General features: G+C 39.6%; 1 protein-coding gene across 4 annotated transcripts in view; it reads right to left on the bottom strand.

Moving 5' to 3' along the window:
- Positions 1-393: 393 nt before the first annotated feature.
- LOC116061087 (dynamin binding protein) overlaps positions 394-21,591 on the bottom strand; it is a 56,557-nt gene continuing 35,359 nt past the window's right edge. For 3 of the 4 annotated variants that reach the window (XM_031314978.2, XM_035997383.1, XM_035997384.1), the window contains 13 exons: positions 10,379-10,587; positions 9,567-9,666; positions 8,543-8,690; positions 7,053-7,070; positions 5,872-6,071; positions 5,648-5,778; positions 5,436-5,540; positions 4,770-4,898; positions 4,331-4,666; positions 3,986-4,174; positions 3,289-3,487; positions 1,821-2,521; positions 394-1,549 (listed from right to left, as the gene is read on the bottom strand). In XM_031314978.2, coding sequence (XP_031170838.1) covers positions 1,364-1,549; positions 1,821-2,521; positions 3,289-3,487; positions 3,986-4,174; positions 4,331-4,666; positions 4,770-4,898; positions 5,436-5,540; positions 5,648-5,778; positions 5,872-6,071; positions 7,053-7,070; positions 8,543-8,690; positions 9,567-9,666; positions 10,379-10,587 — 2,651 coding nt within the window. In that variant the 3' untranslated portion in view covers positions 394-1,363. The remainder of the gene's footprint in view (positions 1,550-1,820; positions 2,522-3,288; positions 3,488-3,985; positions 4,175-4,330; positions 4,667-4,769; positions 4,899-5,435; positions 5,541-5,647; positions 5,779-5,871; positions 6,072-7,052; positions 7,071-8,542; positions 8,691-9,566; positions 9,667-10,378; positions 10,588-21,591) is intronic. The other variant, XM_035997382.1, reaches the window with a different exon arrangement.

A 21,591-nucleotide genomic window follows, 5' to 3' on the forward strand; every position in this document is an offset into this window, starting at 1 on the left:
AAGTAATTACTACCATAATCAAAGGACCATACTGGTGTTTTTGTGTACAATAGCCTCCGATGTCTTTACAGTTTACCTTTTAGAGAGCATATTATAGTTTAGTACATTTAAACGTATTTTTTTTCCCCATCTTTCATGTTGTTAAAACAAATATGCATACAAATGAGCTTGTACAGATATGCAACGTCTTTTGTTGTTAAAAAAAAAAAAAAAAAAAAAAAAAATGCCTTATTGTTGCATGGTAAAACAGCTGAACGTGTAGATTGATTTGTAAAGTCTGTCTATGTGGCGTCTACTGATGGCAGATTACATTATTTTGTAGTAGTCATTAACCCTAAAACATGACAAAGTACTAACACTGATCTTCCACAACAGAGGAAAAACAAACAAATATTCTTTCAGAGCTGTCATGATTTATCAGCTGAGCTGTTTTTTTATTCAAACAGTGTGTACTTTACAGTGGGTGCAATAGCATATTCTCAATATACAGCACTATATAAATGTACATAGGGAGTATGTGGAGAAAGGAGAGTGAAGATCAGACCATAATCTTTCTCTCTCTCCCTGTTTGTTAACCTCTTACAGGGAAAATGGGTCATCATCACCTGATTGCACAGTGTCAACCCAGTCAAAAGTGTATTCAGGTTATTGACAAGGGGGCTGCTTGTAAACCATATAGCATATGCCATTCAACTTTGTACTTGGATTTAATTCAAATAGTCCATATTAATTTCATACAACACTCCAAATTCTTGTTGATGGCTTCACCGTAGACACTTCAAAACTCGCAACCAGTGGATAATCCTCATAAGTGCCTCAAACCTCGATTGTTAAACAGTATGGTATAAATCCATCTAATATTCATCATTCTAGTGGTGTAATAAACCACATGCAGGAAAACGTCATTAACACAGTGTTTAGGTCAGTCTGTCTGCATACCACTTGATGTATGTTTATAAGAACCAGTCTAAACCCAAAACATTCACATTTCCATTGCAATCTCCCAATGCACTAACCTTTAAGACTGTTCTCTTAAACATACAATTCATTGTCTTCAGCTCCAGAGAATATGGCAAAGATCTGGTGCAATTCACAGGTTTTTCACTGGAAACAAGAGGGAGTAGGGTGCAGTTTCCAGTAAGTACAAATAATATAAAAAAAGTCTTTAAATATAGGCATATAATGTTAACTTTTAGGAGCAAAGTCAGCAGCAATAGTCAGTCCTTTTCACTATCAAACTCTTTGACAACAGATCAAAAATAAGTCACCGTGTGTCCAGATGCTCGTTTGTCTTTTTTGTTCTGTCTGCTCGCAGAGTGAGCCTTCTTCAGGTCGAAGTACAGTCTCAGAATAAAACTTTTTTTCAAGTATATTCTGATTTGCGGATATAGTTGGAAGGCACGTAGCCTCGCCGGCCTCCCGCCTCCGCCAGCCACCAGTCACTGTTGCCGTTCATGTCCTTGAACTCCAGTATCCGCAGCCGCTGATTGGCTGAGATGCTTAGCTCATTGGCACAACGGGCATCAAATGAGTAGAGAGCGTAGTAAATCTAAAAACATAGAAATAACAATGTCATCGTTAGTTTGTGTTTTTTAAAAGCAGTATGAATGAATGTTGTTGGCCCTTTTAGTGGTTGTATTCAGGATCACCCTGTGGCAATGCACACCCCTCAGCACCAATTGTTACCAGGATTGTATCATTTTTCTACACAGACTAACTTAAAAAAACAAGTTTATTTAATCACTTGAAAGTAAACTGTCTGCCATTGTTTTGGTATGGTAAATGTCTGATTACATCATAGCAGTCACACTAAATCTCACCTGATGACCATCTAATTCACTCTCTGGTTCTGGTTCTGGTACTGGTACTGGTACTGGTACTGGTACTGGTTCCGGCTCTGGCTCAATGTACTCATCTCTGGAGTAAACAGTCCTTTTCTGGCCACTATTATCTCCATTTCTCCACTGGTATGAACTGTAGGTTTTGTCTGTGTGCCCATACCGCTGTGACCGACCATTTCTGAGTGAAGAGTAAGAGTCTGTCTCTGAGAGGTCTGACATCTCCTTGTGGCTGCTTGGACTTGCACAACTCGTATCATACGTGTCTCTGTGATTGCCTGAATGCCGGTAAGAAGGCTCGGTGTCTCTGTGACTGGAGGAATTTCGGTGCGTTTGGTCTGAGAATTCCCTGCGGTTGGAGGGATTTCTTGGGGAGGAGTTGATGGAGTTGCTCTGACTGGATGAGTCAAGGTTGGGTGGATCTCTGTGACTCCTACGAGATGAGGCAGAGTCCAGCGAAGGGTGTGGCGATGAATGTATTTGGGGCTGCGATGTGGAAAAGCTGACGGTGGCTGATTCCTGGTTAAAGGTCAGTGTGCTGTTGCTGTTTTGGCGGGAGAAAACAGGGGAGGAGCCGCCGTAGCCTGACTCATTAGATGATTGGCTCTCGATTGACACGTCCGACTGACTCCTGCGTGGGTTGTAGGGTTTGAGGAAGGAGCTGTACACAAAACCCTTGCCAACTGCAAAACAAGAAAAGCAAGAGAAGACATTATAAAGTGTATTGCTGCTAGGGTTGCACGATATTGACAAAATGTGATATTGCGGTATCGATTATAAATATTTCGATATCGATTATGAATATTTCGATATCAATATTAATTATATAAATATAACATGTAAAATTACAAAAGTTACGGGAAAACGCATCAAAATAGATTCATAACAAATTGAACAAGTTTTCTTACAACACACTGTTTCTCAACTGACAGTCATATTGGACTGGTCCAACATGAATAAATAAATAAGGGCCATGTCTACTGAACAGGACATGTTTTACTGGTTGTACAGTATAAAATAAATAAGTAAAGAGAACAGGACACATCTATTTCTTCACTTACACTACTAGTCTGTCACTCTGTCGAAATATGCACACACGTGGTACGCTACATAGGGTTTGTCACGTTGTGGACCTGTGCGCTGACATGTACTAACGTGCAAGTGGCACGGTAACTGGCCAATGAAACATGATCATTATAGCGTTTCAAGCGGGCTCTAAATCGAACACAACTAAGCCACACAGCCAACGGACGGGACGCAGCGCTCCACAAAATAAACAAAATATTCGATATAATATTGCACAACGTGATATTGCGATAACGATATTGAGTCGATATATCTTGCACCCCTAATTGCTGCACCATTTTTTTTCCCAATGTTGCATCAAAATATGTGGCTCATTTGTTAAACATTTTATTTCAAATCAAGGCTTAGAGTACAAATAACCCACCTCCAGTATCAATTAGCCAGCGGTTGTGACTACCCATGGGGTCCTGTTGCTTGATTACACCTACAAGGTCTCCCTCTAGTATAGAGATGTCCAGATCCTGGGCTGCATTGAAGTTTCTCTCTGCCTGGAAAAGTTTCTCTGGACCATAGCGTACCAGAAGTCCTGCACGGTGCTCATCTGTTTGCATGATGTGGTTCGGCTGAAGGCGACAAGGACAAGACTGGTTAGATCATGAACTCCTTGTGCATTATTTATTAACCCTCTGAGGTCTAAGGACATTTTCACATATATTCTTAAATTTAACTTTTTAGGGTTTGCATAAAGCCGATCCCCATGTGTTTCATATCACAATTTTCAGAACAAACTCAGCTTTCCGTATAGCCACGGCCCAAAAAATTCTAGAGCAATGTGTAAAGAGATAATTTGGCGCTAAAGCTGAAATGTTGATGTTGGCTTTTTGAAAACAAACCTTAACTTCTGATGTGTAGTACGAATTGTTTCGGTGCTTGAAATGAGTTTACCAAAGTCTTAGGTTATATATGATTAAAATACTAAATTAATGTCTGAAATGACATTTTGTAATATCGCTTTTTGACTAGGAGTTTTGTCAAACATTGTTTGGACGCTCCGGTGCGTCTTCCGTCCTCAAGAGGGTAAAAATACACTATGGCATAAATGGGATGAGGGTTCAACTCACAGCTCCCTGCAGTTGTCTTTTAGAGGTCTGCTTCTCTAGAGTCTTCTTCTCAAAGGTCTTTTTTGTGGAGGTGGCTGGAGGAAGGTTCTCCGGGCAGAAGCTAAAGCTCTGCAGAAGTTGGAGAACTCGACCGTACTCTTCTTGGAACTTAGCAATCAGGTTGCCCTCTGTGCCAGCTTTGTTAGAAAACTGGAGACAAAGGTAAAGAAAAAGGTCAAGTTAATAACAGAATGTAATGAGTACAACTCATTGGGAATGGATTAGTATTTTTTCAAAACGGGTCCATAAATATTCATGAAAAAATGTCCCACTTCCTACAACACCCACATAAACAAAGTAACTCACAGCCTGTAGGAGGGGCTTCAGCTCCCCCAGTGTCGTCTTCATGAAGTCCTTCTGGGATTGAGCGAAAGCCCTCACACAGCCAGTAAACAGCTCCTCTGCTGCGACGTGGAACTTGGGGAGTTCGTCCAGAAGTTGGGCGTTGAGCGCCTCATAGTTGTTTCGTGCCACCTGCAGCTCATCCTGGACACGGCGGTCCTTGAGGCGGTCAGCCCTCTCCTTGCAGTTGTCGTAGTCCAGCAGCTTGTCGAAGCGCTTTTGGATGAGTTTGTGCGGCCCGGCGAACATGAGGAGGAGCTGGGTGAGCGGTTTGATGACTAAGGCCTCTGTGCGCTCCTTCTGCTCAGGGAACAAGGGAAGGGGGTTGGACAGATAATGTGAGAGGTTATTCCCAATGCACTTTTACAGCATCTAAGTGAGGCTAAACAGGAAGAGGACTTACAAATTGTGTGAACTGTTTGTCGCTGATGCAGCGGTGAGCTCTCTGGAAGCGCTCCGGGTCAAGGACACTGCGCTCTGTGTAGATGTCACAGAAACTGATGGCTGCCAAGACCTTCACAGATGCCGATTCCTAAAGAGATGCATTTCATTACAATCCATGTTGCTATGAGAAGTACTCCAAAAAACATTATATGACAAAATATTTATAGTGGAATATGTGTTGAATGCACTGATTAAGTCAAATGTAAAGTTTTTATATGATAAGTCTTTCCCTCCTACAAAATTGTTATTGTTATTCTTTACTATTCTAATGATCCAAAGTGTTGAAACGTTTCATAATCCTAATACAATATTCAGCCATTTCAATATAAATCAAGAATTATTAAATGTACATTTTCATTACAGACACTGGAAATATGGCCCATGACAAATACGGTTCTGCACAGGTGTTGGTTAACATATTGATTATGTTTAAGAAATAGAATTAGTACTGAAATTTAATCACATTAGATCACATTGCATTACAATTTTGGAAATACTTACAAAATGGCACAAATCAGGCACAGTAAGTATTTCTACGTGTATCTACTTTCAGTTTCAGATATGGTCTAAATAACAAAGACACTGAGTTGGAGTTTTCCACGTGACAGTGGTAAATTGCTCCTACCCTTATATGTTGCAGGTACAAGGAAATGTCTCTAATAAAAGACTTGATGAGTCTCTCCTGCAGTCTGAACTTCTTCTCAGCCTCATCAAACGCTTCATCTTTAATCTGGGAAAAAGACAGAAAGAGAATCAGAAGCAGCAGGTTTTCATTCGCTGCATTCAAGCAGTCTTCCTTAACTCGGGTTAAGAACTTAGCAAGGAGCAGTGATGTACCTGGGGTGACATTCCTGTCAGGTGTTTGAGGTGGCTGCTGACTCGGTTGGATTTCTTGATAATGGAGTGCATGCTCAGCTTGGAGATCTTGTCAATGAACGTGTCTCCGTCGCCTTTCCTGTACTTCACCACTGTGGGCAGCAGAGGGAAGACAGTTCAGACTTTGTACTGGATAAATACTTTCCCAAATACAGACAAACCAGCAGGCTTTAAGAGGTCTTTACCAAGGTCCTTCCTGCGCTTGTACTCGTTGATGTTTACGTTGATCTCTTTGACGGCCTGCAGAGCCTGAGTCAGCTGGGGCCGGTCGTGGTGGCTCTCCGGTGTGGCCCCCAGCAGCTCCATCAGCAGCAGCGGGTAACGCATCACCCGCTGCACCGGCTTGATTAAGAAAGAGCCGAGGTTGATGTAATTTGTTTTCCCCCTGAAAAGGTGACAGAGACAGCAGACAGCGTTTGGTTGGAGGGAAAAACAAGAATATGTGAAGAGTGAGAGACTCTCACATACAGTCAGCATTCCAGCCACTATTACAGTCACAGCTATTGAATTACGTTCCCATGTTCATGTAACACATGTCTCTATATCATGTGGATTACATGATCCAATGATATGTAACCATCATCACATAATCATATATTCTGATGATGATCAATACAATTTTTGGGAGACATAAAAGAACAGGGAAGGCACAATAGAAAACAATATTGATTTGCTTAGTTTTAATGCAATCTAGAGGACAGATGAATTTAGCAACCAATTAAATTGCTTAATTTGGTTGTTTACAGACAAAATGTAATTTGATGTCTGCATGGAAGCCAATTACTTTCTTCTAAAATGTAAATATTTTCTCATTATTACAAGATCATTTCTTGCTATTTTACAAAATAAAGAGAACAAATCGATGGCATGTTATTTGCCAATTTAAGGTAAACCCATTTCCACCTCTAAACAGTAAAACGTGTCAATGCACACATTTTTCCCATTGTCAATGGAGGAAAAGACATGCAGTTTCCCATGTTTATGGTGTCAGAGGTGGATTTTTGGTCAGTGTTTCTCTATTCTCTATAAAATAATGTTCAGCCCTTCATGTTACAACATTCTCATAATATTGAGAAAAGATTTTATAGCAGTTTTTTTTTGTATGGATTACACCAGTTACTTTAAATTGCAGTTGCTGTTTTAGTCCATAAGATGGCATTAGATGTGTTTCCCAGGGTCAACAATATCCACAGAAGAGGAGGAATATTCTTTTCACAACAATAGTATACAGTATTCACACAAACACACACACACACACACACACACACACACAGGTAATTTCCAGGGAGGTTAGTGAGCAAAAGGCATGCGTTCAAGATGATTCTCATGCTGTAAATCATTGACGGCACTCATTATTGAGACTTACCACTCGCGATAAATGGCCCTGTTGATGGAAAGGTTGGAAAGAGATAAAAATAAAAACAGGATTTATAAACCTATGATCTGGTAAAAACTTTCATGAATGTTTAATTTTCTAGTCTTAAATTCTGCAGAACTCAAAAGGAAGTATTTGCTTATGCACAGACAAAATCCAGGATTTTAGTTTGCAAGGTCAAAAAAACAAGCCAGCTGCACCCGCGGTTGTTATGGTTTTGTTGTGCGAATTCTCTCTTAAAGCTGGAATTGGCCCAGTGTGGCAGTAAGACATGGCAATTTCTAGTAGGTGGCAGAAAACATGACCTTTTAAAAGCTGAATAGGCTGCAGGAGACGCACACACACTTTAGAAAAGACTATTTTCCTGAAAACACTGGCAACATTATGGTCAACTTACAAAATGACTAGAAAAACTGTGTTTCAAAAACAAAACTAAAAACAACTTAATGTCAACAAAGGATTGGCCGTGTGCAAACACAGCTGTACATTGTCCTTTTCCTTTTATTTATTAAGACTTCTTGGAACCATCTGCCTTTTTTGCCTAAAGCTTCCGGTCTAACAAAATCTGTGTTTATCTTCAAACACAGATGACTTTATTTTACAGCAGTTCCAACTCAAGTGTCTGAGTCACTGATGGTGAAACCAGACAGGTGAAACCAGGTAGGGCACATTCTTGGACTGCTCTACATTTCTGAGGAACAGTCATAGTGCTCCATCTCCAGGAACATTGAGATGGAGCACACACGGTAAAGGCATCTTTACAGAAAATGTTACTACTATATATACCATGGTATAAAAAAATGCTTCTGTTTAAAGATTTACTAAGCCTGCAGCTCTAGCATAACTTGCCCACGCATCAAAGTTCAAAGTCTGCTAAAGAAACTCGATCATAAATTAATTCCATGTGACTATCAGCTAACAGGAAACCTTACTTGAACTTTTTTCAAAACATATAGTGTGATGCCAGGAAATCTGAATGCCTTAAAGGTATACTTTGCCGTATTTAGTCCAGCTTTGTGTCATCTTTGTGCGTTTAGATGAACGGTATGTGCCTTCACTCATGCACTGGCGCCATGGAGGAAAGGCACACATCGTTCATCTAAACACATTGCCCACACTGCCATTACACAGAGCTGGATTGAAATCAGCAAAATATCTCTTTAATTGTCCACAGACTCCATTTTAAAGTTTTTATTCTACTGCAAAAACCTATTTAAAGTTACATTTTGAAAAGGGTTTCACATAACACACTGTGACCATACAGCTCCCATTACTTTTCCACTTACTGCACTGCACTCTTCGTCTTTTACAGTTAATGTTTTACTTCAACTGTTTGTTTGTATTAGTGGCCACTCTTACTAAGTTTTCATGCTTTTACAAACACAAACATGCAAAAGATATTTTTTAAAGTCAAAGCTAAAATCTAAAACTAGTGAGTGACTCCGTTTTTTGGACATATTTTCCTCCTCTTAGTGACTCACCTCAATCTCTCCAGACACTCCAACACGTGACGCTGGATGTTTTCATCCTTCTCATAGCTCTCGAGCAGAGAGATGGCATCATCATGATTCTGGCAGTAGATCTTGTACACCTCTTCCAGCTCAGCTTTGAAGCCCAGAAATACATTTCCTGAGAGCACAGGGTACAGAAACATAAGTTAATGTGTTTTCTTTTAAAAAGGGAAACAGGAGAGGAAGAAGGAAGATATGTTTCAGTAATATAAAACATTACACCCTAACAGACAGAACAGTTGGGAAGTTGGTACAGACAGAAATCTGAACTGTTACAATACTTTACTTTAACAGTGACTAATTTCAAAATGCGTTCAAAGTCTTATGGCGTTTTTCCATTACATGGTACCTGCTCGACTCGCCTCGCCTTTTTAGTTTTTCCATTATGAAAGAAAGTACCTGGTACCTGCTAACAGGTACTTCTTTTAGTATCACCTCCATCGAGGTTCCAAGCGAGCTGAGGTGATACCAAAAGGTGACGTGAAAACCTGCAGACTACTGATTGGTTGGAGAGAATCGTCACTAATCACTGCATCATCATTGCTAGCGACAGACGGGGGTGTCCTGAACAAACCTGCCATTTTTAAATAGTTTAGCCAGCAGTGTTTTTTTTGCTGCCCCAGCTTCTTTTGAAACAAAATGTGTCTTCTGGCTGTGGCAACAGCCACATGCCGAGAGTAAAAAACAACACACCTTCGACGTTCGGTGTGTGTGTCGCGTTAGGTCACGCAGTTTCCTGCGGCGGCGCTATGACGACCAGCCACGCTCGCCTCACGCATGAGGCAGTACTAAATCTGGAATGGAAAGTCGAGCCGAGCAGAGCTGGTACTAGCAGTGGGTAAGCGCCATATGTCAACTACATTAAGATTAGGTGACAGTTTATGGTTGTAATGTGAATAAAGTACAAAGCACAGCACGCAGAAAGAAGTCGCTTAACTCGACAGTTTCATTAACAATTACTTTATAGGATATGCATCTTTTTAAAGCTTCTTACCAATAGAGTCTGTGTCCTGCAGTGTTTCATACAAGCGTTGTGACAGGTCGATCACAGAGCTGATGTTGCCAAAGAGCCCATCAAAGTCCACATTCTTCACCTTTAGGAAATGCAGAACATTTTAAAACAGTGCTAAAAGTTCCTCTGTGCTGTTCACTGATAAAACACTTGTATCCCTGTCATGACAGTTTTTTCGAGTATCCTAGTTATAAATATATCCTATCCTTGATTCAGAAACCTAGAAAAGCCCTTATCCCGGGATTGAGAAACCTGTTTATACTAGCTGGAATACTTACTTGTTCGCAGGTGCCTCCACAAGTAATGTAGTAGTCAGTAAAACTAAAAATAAGATAATGACTAAAAATAAAAGTCTGACATTTGTAATGTAGACGATACATTTTAAATCGTCGCTCTCATCTTCCATTTCTGAAGATTAGATGAAGAATGTACTGTTGATCCAGCAAAGGGGTAGATGCAGTCAGAAACCAAACTGAGTAGTGTATACTCATTTATAAAGGAGAGGTGAATAACCAGGTTTCTCTACAGTATGATCCATGTAAACTTCATGATCAAAAAATGTATCTCAAAAGCCTCTGTTGTCTCTGTAAAACTCAAACTGTATCTGTTGCAGGTTGATAGTGTTTACAGGCACCTCATATCAACTCTGCCTCATGAATCTACATATATGAAAAATAAATCGATAGATCCCGTATTTTACAGGGTTTCAGACCTTCAACCTTTTTTTTCGAAACCATGCTCTTAACATACTCTTAATCCACCTCCACAATGTCTGGACTCCCGATCTTTTTTACCTGCTTCTTCTGCAGTGGCTCGACGATCTCCTCGACACACATCTGCAGGTCTTTGATGTAGTCCTTCTCCGTCTGCAGAAGCTCCTCAATGACCTTTAACCTTTTCTCCATCATCCTCAGCTCGGGGTCCTCGGTGCCGGCAGCAGGGCTGGCGTCCGAGGTTGGGGGGGCATCCAGGGGTGTGGGTTGGGACGACAGGAGCGTCATCTCTGGAGAGACGGAAAAGAGACACATTTAGTTCCATCTAAACTAAAATGACAATGGTTTTTGATCTTACAGCTACTTTTTTTAATCATTGTAATATTTTTGATTAAGCAGTATTGAAGACAAATCTGTGTATTTGTGTATACATTTCTCATTAATTGCCATGGAATTGGCATTAACTCAAAGATTGTTGTAGCAAAAAAACACAAAGGGGTTATTCTAAAGATGACAAAGGCCAAAAAGGGAAAAAGAAGAACGTTCCCAGCCCAGTCCCATTCACTGTATCCAAATATACTGCTGCCCGCCCACCCAGCCGGCCCGCCCTTTACTCTTCCTCTTGTCTGACTAGCTTTTGATCAACGTCTCTGCTCTCACTCCCAGAGGGGTGATCTCTGGGGATGCCTGGGACTGGAGGGAGAGCCTGGTTCATGCACCACTGCTTTTTATGAATGAACCCAAAAGTGGAGTGGACTCAGGCTCTTTGTGTGTGGCACAATGGCCTGTGACAGCAACTAGAGACGTACAGGCTCTCAGGGACCGAGCAGACATTAAATAAGAGGCAGTTAGAGGGGGACTGAGAGAAGGGAGATAACGGTACTGGAGAGTGAATATACGTGTTGTACATATTTCTAAAGATAACTTCAATTGCCACATCTGCCATTTGTATATTTTATTACGCAGTGACACATTAGGCTCTTATGTTAACAGGATATGTCTGGTGATATTCTATATATTTCCTATTGTCAACCAATCCCACAAAAAGAAAACGGATGATGAATTGTTTATGTATCCAAAGTCTGGGCTTATTCCTTTGTGCCATAGAACTCCATTGTCATCCAAAAGCTATTAAATAAGCCACACAGTTCGACTCGCTGACATGCTCCTTCTATACCATGAACATGGGCACTGTGGTTTATTTAAAGTCCACATACACCATCCTGCTGCTGTAAATCCTCACTAGAGCACCAAATCTGCGGCTAAAAAAAGTCCCCCAAATTAATGCCCTATTTACTTTTGTTTGAGTAACTTTTGCTAACACCCACAGTTTTAGGAAATTATTTACGCTTTTTTGAATATTAGAGTATATATTCATAACCCGTTTTTTTTTTTTTTTTTTTTTTAAAGATTTACATCTTCAGTAGAAATAAAAATACTTGGGGCTGCTTATGTTATAAAGTATCATGAGATTAACGAAGACAATGTTGGTTTAGGTCTTCTCAGGAGTTTGTTGATGATAATAAAAATATAGATCATTAGCAGCCCTATCCTTATGTTGTGGAGGAAAAGATACAGTAGCAGCAGAAACATGGGTGCATACAATGCAAGTACCACTGATAATAAGAAACTCCCATAACTAAATCTGTGGAGGGGAAACACTGCTGCCATTAGAGGTTGTGTATATTTTAGTATAAAGGTCTGTTACATCTCAGTAGGTCGAGATGTGCAGCGTTGTGTTGACGGACGAGGGTAACGTCACTCTGGCTCCTTGAACAGATGCTGTCAGAGGCTAATGAAGTTAACTCTGCTTCTTACCCTCATGTTACCCCATGCACTTGACAATACTTGCATGCTTCATACAAACACACACAGCCAGACTGCTGCAGCATAACAGTTTTCTTTAAATTACATAAAAAGCAGTTTCATCCTTTTGAAAATGTTGTATCTAAGTGTGACCACTTCTCACGAAAGTAAGAACAAACGTAAGACCTTTTTAAAACTTAATTACAAAGCTTTTTACATTTTGATAAAAATATAAAATATTATATTTCATGACCCGACTGTGTGTCTGATCCTCGGGCTTCCTGTCTTGTCTCCTTCCCACCCTGACCTCATCCTTCTCTCTCTTCACGTGACTTGGCTAAAGCTCAACTCAAAGGAGCTTTTCTCACTGCTTGCACCACCATACCTCCCCGCAGCATCAGTCACTGCTGCCCAGGTAACTGCCAACAAGTAGCTCACTAATGGGTTTTAAAAGTCATACAGCAGCAATGCGATACAAAGAGAAACCGAAAACAAAAGACTCAGAGTTTAATTGGAATCAATCGGTTCATTCCCACGTTTGATCCTCCACATACACACACACAACCACATCATATGCTCCACTTCACAGGCTTAAACATGCAGCTATTTCCATCATAACCAACCTGTGAACCCACATGACCACATTTTGACCCACTTCTATGGATTTTTCTTTGTTCTATGAAGTATTATAAAGAGGGTACATACACACACACACAAAAAAAGGCTTTAAACAAAGTACATTCATTCATTCAAACATTAATTTCAAATTTAATGTACAGCAGAACTGCTATTTGTTAGTGATCAAGAATGTATTCATTCCAAAATATTCTACATCTGACTACTGAATTTGAAAGAAATATATTACATGAATTAGCCAAACACACAACAGGTGCCTAGGGCACTGTACCAATACCGTGAATTCCTAAACATTTTTCGATGTAATTTTTATAAAATCCATTTTAACTAAAATTTCAACATTAAACTCTCCAGGGGGGGGGGAAAACAATGTTTAAACAGCTCTGGGTGTGTCTGTCATGTGCTGGATCATTATTTGCTGTAGCATACAGTAAGCCTTGGGTGTATACAGGATATGTAAACACACACACACCCACATACTGTAGAATTGGTGTGATATGCATATAACCGTATGATCGACTCTTTATGGGGAGCAAAGATCCAGACGAGGAAAAACAGGGTTCATGACTCTGCAGGGGGCTAGAGGGTGTCTGCACAGAAACCCGGCAGCATGAGGGTTAGTCAATGAGTTGCATTCAAGTGCTGACCTGGTTACACACATTAGAGAGTTTTGAAAAATCAAACAAAGAGACTGCCTATGTAATCTCTTGAAATATAGGGGGTTATATGGGCTAATGAAGGCAGAGGAACTGTACTCCCTTGATTCCCTGCATTTACTAAATGTCTCCCCATCCGACTGTAATGTGCAGTTTATTAAATTAAATTATTCCCCCAATCAAAGACTCATTTGAACACAAACTCTGAGATTATGTGTCCCAGCTTTAAGTCACTGTTTGCAATGCAAAGGCATAAACAGGTGGAATCAGTAGAGCGGAGCCGGTTTCCAAAAAACAGGTTAATCTCGATACCGTTGCAGCGTAAAACCTGGATCAGTTTTATATCCTCTTACATCATTCCAGATTTGGAAAGGTTTGGAGATTTACTCAGCAAACGTATCCAGAGAACTCAGTAAACCTGCTTCTTGGAAACAGGTGCCTGGACACTTTACAGGAATCAGACTATTTCAAAATGGTTGCAAGTTGGAACCAGTTCTTGATTGCCATCCTTATGAATCATGTTCAACACTTAGCTTATAGTAAAAAATATACAGATTGGATTTCGGGGACAGCCACAACAGGGAGTGTACTTTATAGCACTATAAAATGACTTCAGCCAGAAAACATCTCTCACTGCACCGCACCTTCTGTCTTCAGACGCCCAGTATGACGACAGTCAGAGTCACAACTAACACAGGTCATCATGATTTAACAAAAAACAAAGTAGTGGATATCAGGTGGCACAAACAATGGACAGCTGGCTTAAAGCTTTAGTGTGTAACATTTTTATAGTTATAAGTCCATTACATTCAAGCCATTGCCAAAAAAACTAAAATCAGCTCCACACAACTCTCTCTGTATTTCTCAGTATGGCTATGTTTAGAAAATGACGACTTTAGCGCGCAGAAACTCGAGCGAAGATAATTACCTCTTCTGAACAATCCATCATGTCTTTTTAATTCTACGTGTCCTCCTCAGGCAACTGCGGAAGGCTTGTGTCATGTGGATGCAACAACAGTGTCGTTGTCATTACTTAGAATTCCTTATGGGGGAAACAAAAACTGCGCACTATAGCTTTAAGGTTGCCCAAAGACTAGTGAGATTATGACTGGAGTGAAGTCCTGGGTAGCGATGTCACGAGAACTGGTACTTCGGTACCAAGCCGGTACCAACATTCTTAAAACGTGACGGTACTTGTTTTTCTGCATTAGCGTAGGTACCGTTGGTAATGAAGGTACCAAGGTTGCAATTCTCCCCAAGTTTAGTCTAATATGGAATAATAATGGAAAAACTTCCCATTCTCAGCAGATGACAACGGACAAATAATTGATGCTCTGAAGCCAGTATGCAAACGATGTCATCGTTAATTTTCAAACACCTCAAATTTGGCAAAGGTGAGTGAGTTTCAAATCATATTAACATTAGGGATAGACCGCTCATCGGCCCTGGCCGATTATCGGGCCGTTTTTTGGCAGTTTGCAGATTATCTGTATCGGTGTTTTATTTGCCTGATAACCAATAATGTTTATTATTAAAAAAGTGCGCTATTTAGCTCCGCTACAGCTCTGTTTCTGTCCCTCTATTTTGGTTTCACTCACCACTATGTCTGACAATGTCCCGCCCACAACACTATCTGACTATCTTTTACTGTGTATTATGTTGAAAGTTTCCAATTTATGAAATAATTGCTTAAAACAAAGTTTTATTTTGGAGTTTGTAACATTCCAAAATCTTACTTTTGACTTTAAGATTTTCATTTTTACTGTAAATGCATATTGATTCTAAATTTCAGTTAGTGGTTTCATTAACTACTAATAATTGGTATTGGCATTGAAAAACCAGTATCAGTTGATCCCTAATTAACATCATATACTGTAAAACTTCTAATCCTTATCCTGAAACACAGGCCCTATATGATTGTTTGTTTGAGGCAGCTGGCATTGTTGCTGTGAAACCAGCTAACGTTATGCTCCATGTAATGTTTGCGATAGCCAGTTATTTAACAACGCTAACGTTATAAACTACCATGGGCTACAATGCGTCACCATTCGGCCTGTGTCCTGTCAGCAAAATGTAGCCTAATGTCACTGGATTTAATAATTATTGAAATGTTAATGGTTTTAATGAATCTTTTCGACCTGCCACCATGTCAGTGAATTTAAACTAATGCTTGCATTTAGAGTATAAGGTGTGTGTGTGTGTGTGTGTGTGTGTGTGTGTGTGTGTGTGTGTGTGTGTGTGTGTGTGTGTGTGTGTGTGCGTGTGCGTGCGCATGTGCATTTATGAGTGCACCTTAGCACATGTAGCCTCCACTGTTTTATTAGTCATTGTCAGACAGTATGTTTGATAACTAAAATATCTCCCTCCCTCTCTCTATGTTTGCCAGTATCAGCCAGAGGAGGATGTCCACCAGGAGAGTACAGTGGTAAAAGTTGATCTTGTTTGCAATTGTAATAATTTTATTTGATTTATTATTATCTTATGGCTACATGCCACCATTGTTGTGTTTTTATAATGTTCAACTGTTACGTATTATACATCTATTTTGTAATTATTTTTTTATTATGTGACTGTTGCCACTATTTTTATAATGTTAAAATGTTTAAATAAAGGAATTATTCTTTTTTTCTTTCTTTTTTAAACACCGTGGTATCGACTTTCGTGTACTTTTGGTGGTATTGGTACCGACTACTAGATTTTTAGTATTGTGACATCCCTATTCCTGGGTATCACATACTCCCACTATGATTTATGGTTAATATGCATTGTCACATTTGTATGAAATCAAATCTTTGTTTTTGTTTTTGTGAGTCTGACCCAGAGAGTAAGAGGCATCTTTACCACTTTATCTGGCTTTGCCCACTTTAATGCATGCAATGATGCAATTCTGTCATATTCAGAAAAACACATTTAGTGCTACAATGTCCATCTAGGACTGGTTAAAATTTTTGATAGGCAGAAAACAATAGATCAAAGAATGGCATGTTAATGGTTACACATTTAATTTTCAGTCCCTTATCAATGCTTTTGTAACATATATTAAAAGAACTGAAAATTCTCCTTTAAATCTTAGCTGTAAAAACACAAAACAAACATAAGAAATATTTTCCCTAAAATTCAAGGATGCATTCTCTGCAAGGCACTATATGTCCGCTGCCTTGTACACAGGCAAAAAGAGAGCAAGAGGGAGGCAAGAGAACTATGATGAGGCTTCACCCACCTGCTGCTCGCAACTTTCTTCAAACCACTTCAAAAACAAGCACACACACACACACCCCCACACACACACATAGTGATTCAAACAACGGCACCCATTCTATGATAGTCCATTGTCAATATGAAGTCCAGCTCCTGAGCCTTGTAGAGGACTGTGCGTCCCGCTGCAAAAACTCCATTCCAGACCACCAATTACCATGAGAATGGATGGGAACCCACCATCATTAAACACACACACACACACAGACACACAGACACCAGGGAGGACGACCACTCTGGCAGACAATAAAACCTGGAGCTGGACTATCGCTGCTTGTTGCTTAGAATGAGATGAGGAAACAGGTGTCCTGCTTCAACATGCTGCGTCCCATCCATACTAATCATCATAGCATACTGTTTTAGCAGTTAGTATACAAAAATACATACATACAAATACAACATCCTTGTTCATTTTATACTAACAGGAAATTATATAATACGTGTGAAAATGTTTTTGGAACTGTTTTACCATAACTCACAAGTCACTTAAAGTACGTACTGCAGTATGCATACAATTATGACACACTACCTCTTCATAACATTGCGCGAAACTTGGACCCTCTTGCTCATATATGCTGCGCAAAGGATTGTGGATAAAAATAGCCCGAAAAGCATGCTGGCTTGCATACTGCAAAATCCAACCGGATGCAGTAGGACGTATTTTTGGCATACTACATTTGACATACTATGTATTGGGACATACTAAAACGTTTTTCTGGGATACTAAATAGTATGGTATGGCTCTTTTAAAGTTATGTTGATAGATCTCTCTTTGCTATGGTTAACTATATATCCTAACTCTACATTGATTTCTAAACTTAATTCATCTATTAAAACTTTTGGTGGTGGAAATTCAGAGAATAGCCCCTAGTTTATCTGATCATGCTTCCTTCAGATTTTAATGCGGTTTTTGCTGATGGAAATAATCATTTCTGAGTTGTTACGAAGCATTAACTTACACGTGGCTACTGTAACATTTAAAAAGGGGTTATGCTGAATAGGATGGCTCAAGTGCAGTGAAGTGTAAGTCCATTTCTGTGATTAATCTGTTTCATGTTTCACAGTCTACTGACACCTGACCTGGCTCCTCCTCTCACAGGCAGAATTTTATCAAAATGATGATGCCTAGACTCAATATCTTCCCCTCAATGTCCCCAAGTTTAAACTCTTTTTCTATAAATACAAAACCATCCAACTAAACTCAAAAATATTCTTTATATTCTAAAAAAATGACTCTTTTAAAGACGCGCTTACTTTGTTGCACAACTGCAACAAATCCACTTTTAAAACAATACTTCTCTGAATTCATGGTCTGTAGTTGGCGTGCTCCAATAATAGCCGTGCACAGTCAAAAGTTTTGGCCTGCACAGAGCGCTCTAAGGTCAGACACAACCAGTGCTGTGTGTGTTCTGCTCCAAAGTTCACAGCAGAATGCACAGTCACCATGGTGACGCGAATAGCGGGGGCCCTTCTTATATCAAGCCAAGTTTTGTAGAGCAGGGAGTGGCTTTGCTGAAATAATCACATGTGAAACTCTGTGTGAGTGTGTCTGTGTTCAGTTGGGACATGAGAATAAGTTCATACAAGCTCCCAGACTCTTGGAAATGCCAACACTTGCAACAGTGTTTACTTAACAACCTGCAAGCCATGACATGTAATTATTCTGGATGCATTAAAAAAAAATCCATGACGCTGTTAACTGGCTTAAGAAAACCATGTCAGCACAGGTGGAGCAATATTAAAAAGACTTTTAAAGGTCCTCAAACTGTGGCAAAGTTTGTGTTTTAGAGAAAGAAGCAGCACTGCTTTAATTTGAACTGAAACATTTTGAGCATATGTTTGAATCCCCAAAATTTTATTTGGCTATATCCCTATCCCTTTGTCCAGATTTGTACCACCAGCTGTTGCACCATGCAGGAGGTCACTTAAAAAATTAAATATAGGGGAGTTTATTCAGTGACACACCATCCTGTTTATCTTGTTTTAGGGTCAAATGTCAAAAGGTCACATTCCTGCTCCTGGCAGAATCTCACAGCAACCTTTATGTGCCATTGTTGGAAATTCCTTGTATTTACAGTCCTCCATGAAGTCTTTATAAAAACAGGTTGTGTGCTGATACATGTAGCATTCAGCATGTGATTTTCTCCAGACTTAATCCTGTGATTAGTGTCCACTCCAAGAGGTACAACTCTTCTGGTTTCCAGGTGGATAAGGCTACAGTCTAATTAACAAGTAGAATAAATGCGTTGCTACAATGCTGAATGGTAAATGGGACCAAGACTGTGATCTCTGGCTTCCTTGGAATTTCTCATTTCGTCTAATTTCTATGATGAACAATGTCCAATTACTTCTAGAGACCATCAGTTTTGCATATGTGCAGAGGAAGCTTTAGGAAGAACCAAAGCCATTAAGTGAGGGACCTTTTCTACCCAAAAGCTGTAATGTATTCAAGTAAATGAAGAAGGAGGTCTATTGGATCCTACAGGTGCTTTGGTGATGCACAGTGGTGCAACAACATAGTAAAAATATCCTGGATCTTGGATCCTAATGCAAAGAAAAAAACAGTAAATTAAATGACATTTTCTTTGTTTTTATACGGCCATTTTGCATTCAGTCTGATGACTATTTCCTAAGAGACTTTTGCCTTTACTGCCTGTGTGGGAAAATATTTTTTTCTTCAGTACAACCTGAGTGTGAGAACTGCCTTGAGACTTTGAGATGACTGAACATGCAGCATTATATCTGTTGCTAATTGTAGGACAAGTAAAGACAAAGATCTGCCTGAGGGCTTTATGAGTTTTTCCACAAGCAAACAAGATTATTTAGATAAACTGTTCTGGGCATTGCACTCTACAAAAGGGCTGGGTGACAAAATGCTTTCTTTATATTCCTCAAAGCACAGCCCCACATTTAATGTATTATTGCTACAGACAAGGAAGTAAGCTTCTTAATTTAAACACCATCTAACAAGAGCATACAGTATATTCAATAAACTGGACCAGACTGACAGTAACAGCAAATTATCCGGCTTGCTATTGCTCTTAAAATAAAACTAGATGTTATAACTATCCTAATAACAATTGAAAACCAAAACATATACATACACTGATACTGGAAATGTAGCTCTTAGGAAAATACTGCATTGACATTGCTGCAAGTGCCTCTGTTCATACAGTCAGTGTTTGAGAAGTTTGTTTGACAAATACTGACAAAAACTGAGTATTTGGAGCACAAAACTGAGGGAAACTAGCAGAATGACTGTCTCTATGAGTTAATGGATCCTAATTACAGCGAGTGTACAGACGAGAACGGCTGTCATGCATACACTGATGTGTGTAGCAAATTGCAATTAGTACATACTTAGTAGTGACGACCTGGAATTTTTAGGTAATGACTGGTTATGAACATGACTATTTTGCACGCACGTGAGTGACAACCACATAAACTGGCAGTACTATGAACGAGGCCTTATCAAGAGTAAACTAGTATATCAAATGTCTTTTTCCACTTCTATCTGAAAAAGTACAGATAACATCAGTCTTGTTACTTATGCAGTTACCAGTAGCGTCCTCTAACCCGGAACGTAGACGTGAAGAGTTTTTAACACTGATGTGCTGCGGTTACTATGTATGTGTGTCTGTACCAATAAGTTTTACATTTTGAACAACAGTTAATATGGAGGGTATATGACTATATATGAGGGTATATCACTCATATTATCTAAACTTCTTCCACTATGATAAGACAAGGATTGTTGTGAAACCCAACATTGATCAAAGATATGTTAATGTCAATGAAATGCACTGGAGATTTAACAAGCTTCAACTATTAAATCTAGATGACATTATCAGAAATGATTTAAAAAGAAAAGCTAGGATAAAGATGAACCAAAAATAAAAGCATACACAGGATGTGAGTGTGACCACCACTGACTCATGCAGACTTTTGGACTAATGAGCTCAATAATTTTTTGCCAAATGACTTTTTTGCTTGCCAGCAGTGAGATAAGACGTCTTAAGAGCAATGTTGTCAGACGATTTGAGATCTTGTACAAAGCTTTAACTCCTAACTCCCCCACCCGACCCCAGTATCGCTGCCCACCAATGGCAGCGACTGCTCAAGGATTACAGAGCATACGCTGCCAAATCATAGCTGGATGACGACACATTACTCACACTCAGACACTCAAACACTGTCCACAAAGCAAAAGGCTTTTTTTTTTTTAACACATTGCGTTTCACTATCTTTGTGGGGACCCGTCATTGACATAATATATTCCCTAGCCCCTTACCCTAACCTTAACCATCACAACTAAATGCCTAACCTTAACCCTTACCCTCACCCTAACCCTAACCATAACCTAATTCTAACCCTAATTCTAAAACCAAGTTTTAATCCTCAAACAGCCCTTTAAAGTTGTGGGGTCCAGCATTTTGGCCCCACAAAGCTGTCTGGACCCCACAAGTACACTGTATTCCTGGTTTTTGGACCCCACGAATATAGTTAAACAAGAACACACACAGACAGACAGACAAAGTTAATAACACAAATTATAATAATAGTTACATATGAAACATTGATTAGTGGCTGCTCTTTACTAGGCTCTAGGGATGTCCCGATCAGGTTTTTTTGCCCTTGAGTCCGAGTCATTTGATTTTGAGTATCTACCGATACCGAGTCCCGATCCGATATTTCTATAATATATAAAAAAAGAATAAAGAAGAGCGAAAAAACAGATCCAGGATGTTCCTTATTTTAACATTCAACAACTCTTAACAAACAGAGCCCTTCTGTTACATATCTCACAGTTTGCTATGGCAATGTTGTTGTCATCAACTTTATAATACCTCCAGACCGCAGACATACTCGCGCTTTTCGCTTCAAGCTGCTTCCGTGTTCTACTTTGCCGGCATTGAACCAATAGCGTCTCTGCAACAAAGT

The sequence above is a fragment of the Sander lucioperca genome, chromosome 22, assembly GCF_008315115.2.
Source record: "Sander lucioperca isolate FBNREF2018 chromosome 22, SLUC_FBN_1.2, whole genome shotgun sequence".
NCBI classification, from domain to species: Eukaryota; Metazoa; Chordata; class Actinopteri; order Perciformes; family Percidae; genus Sander; species Sander lucioperca.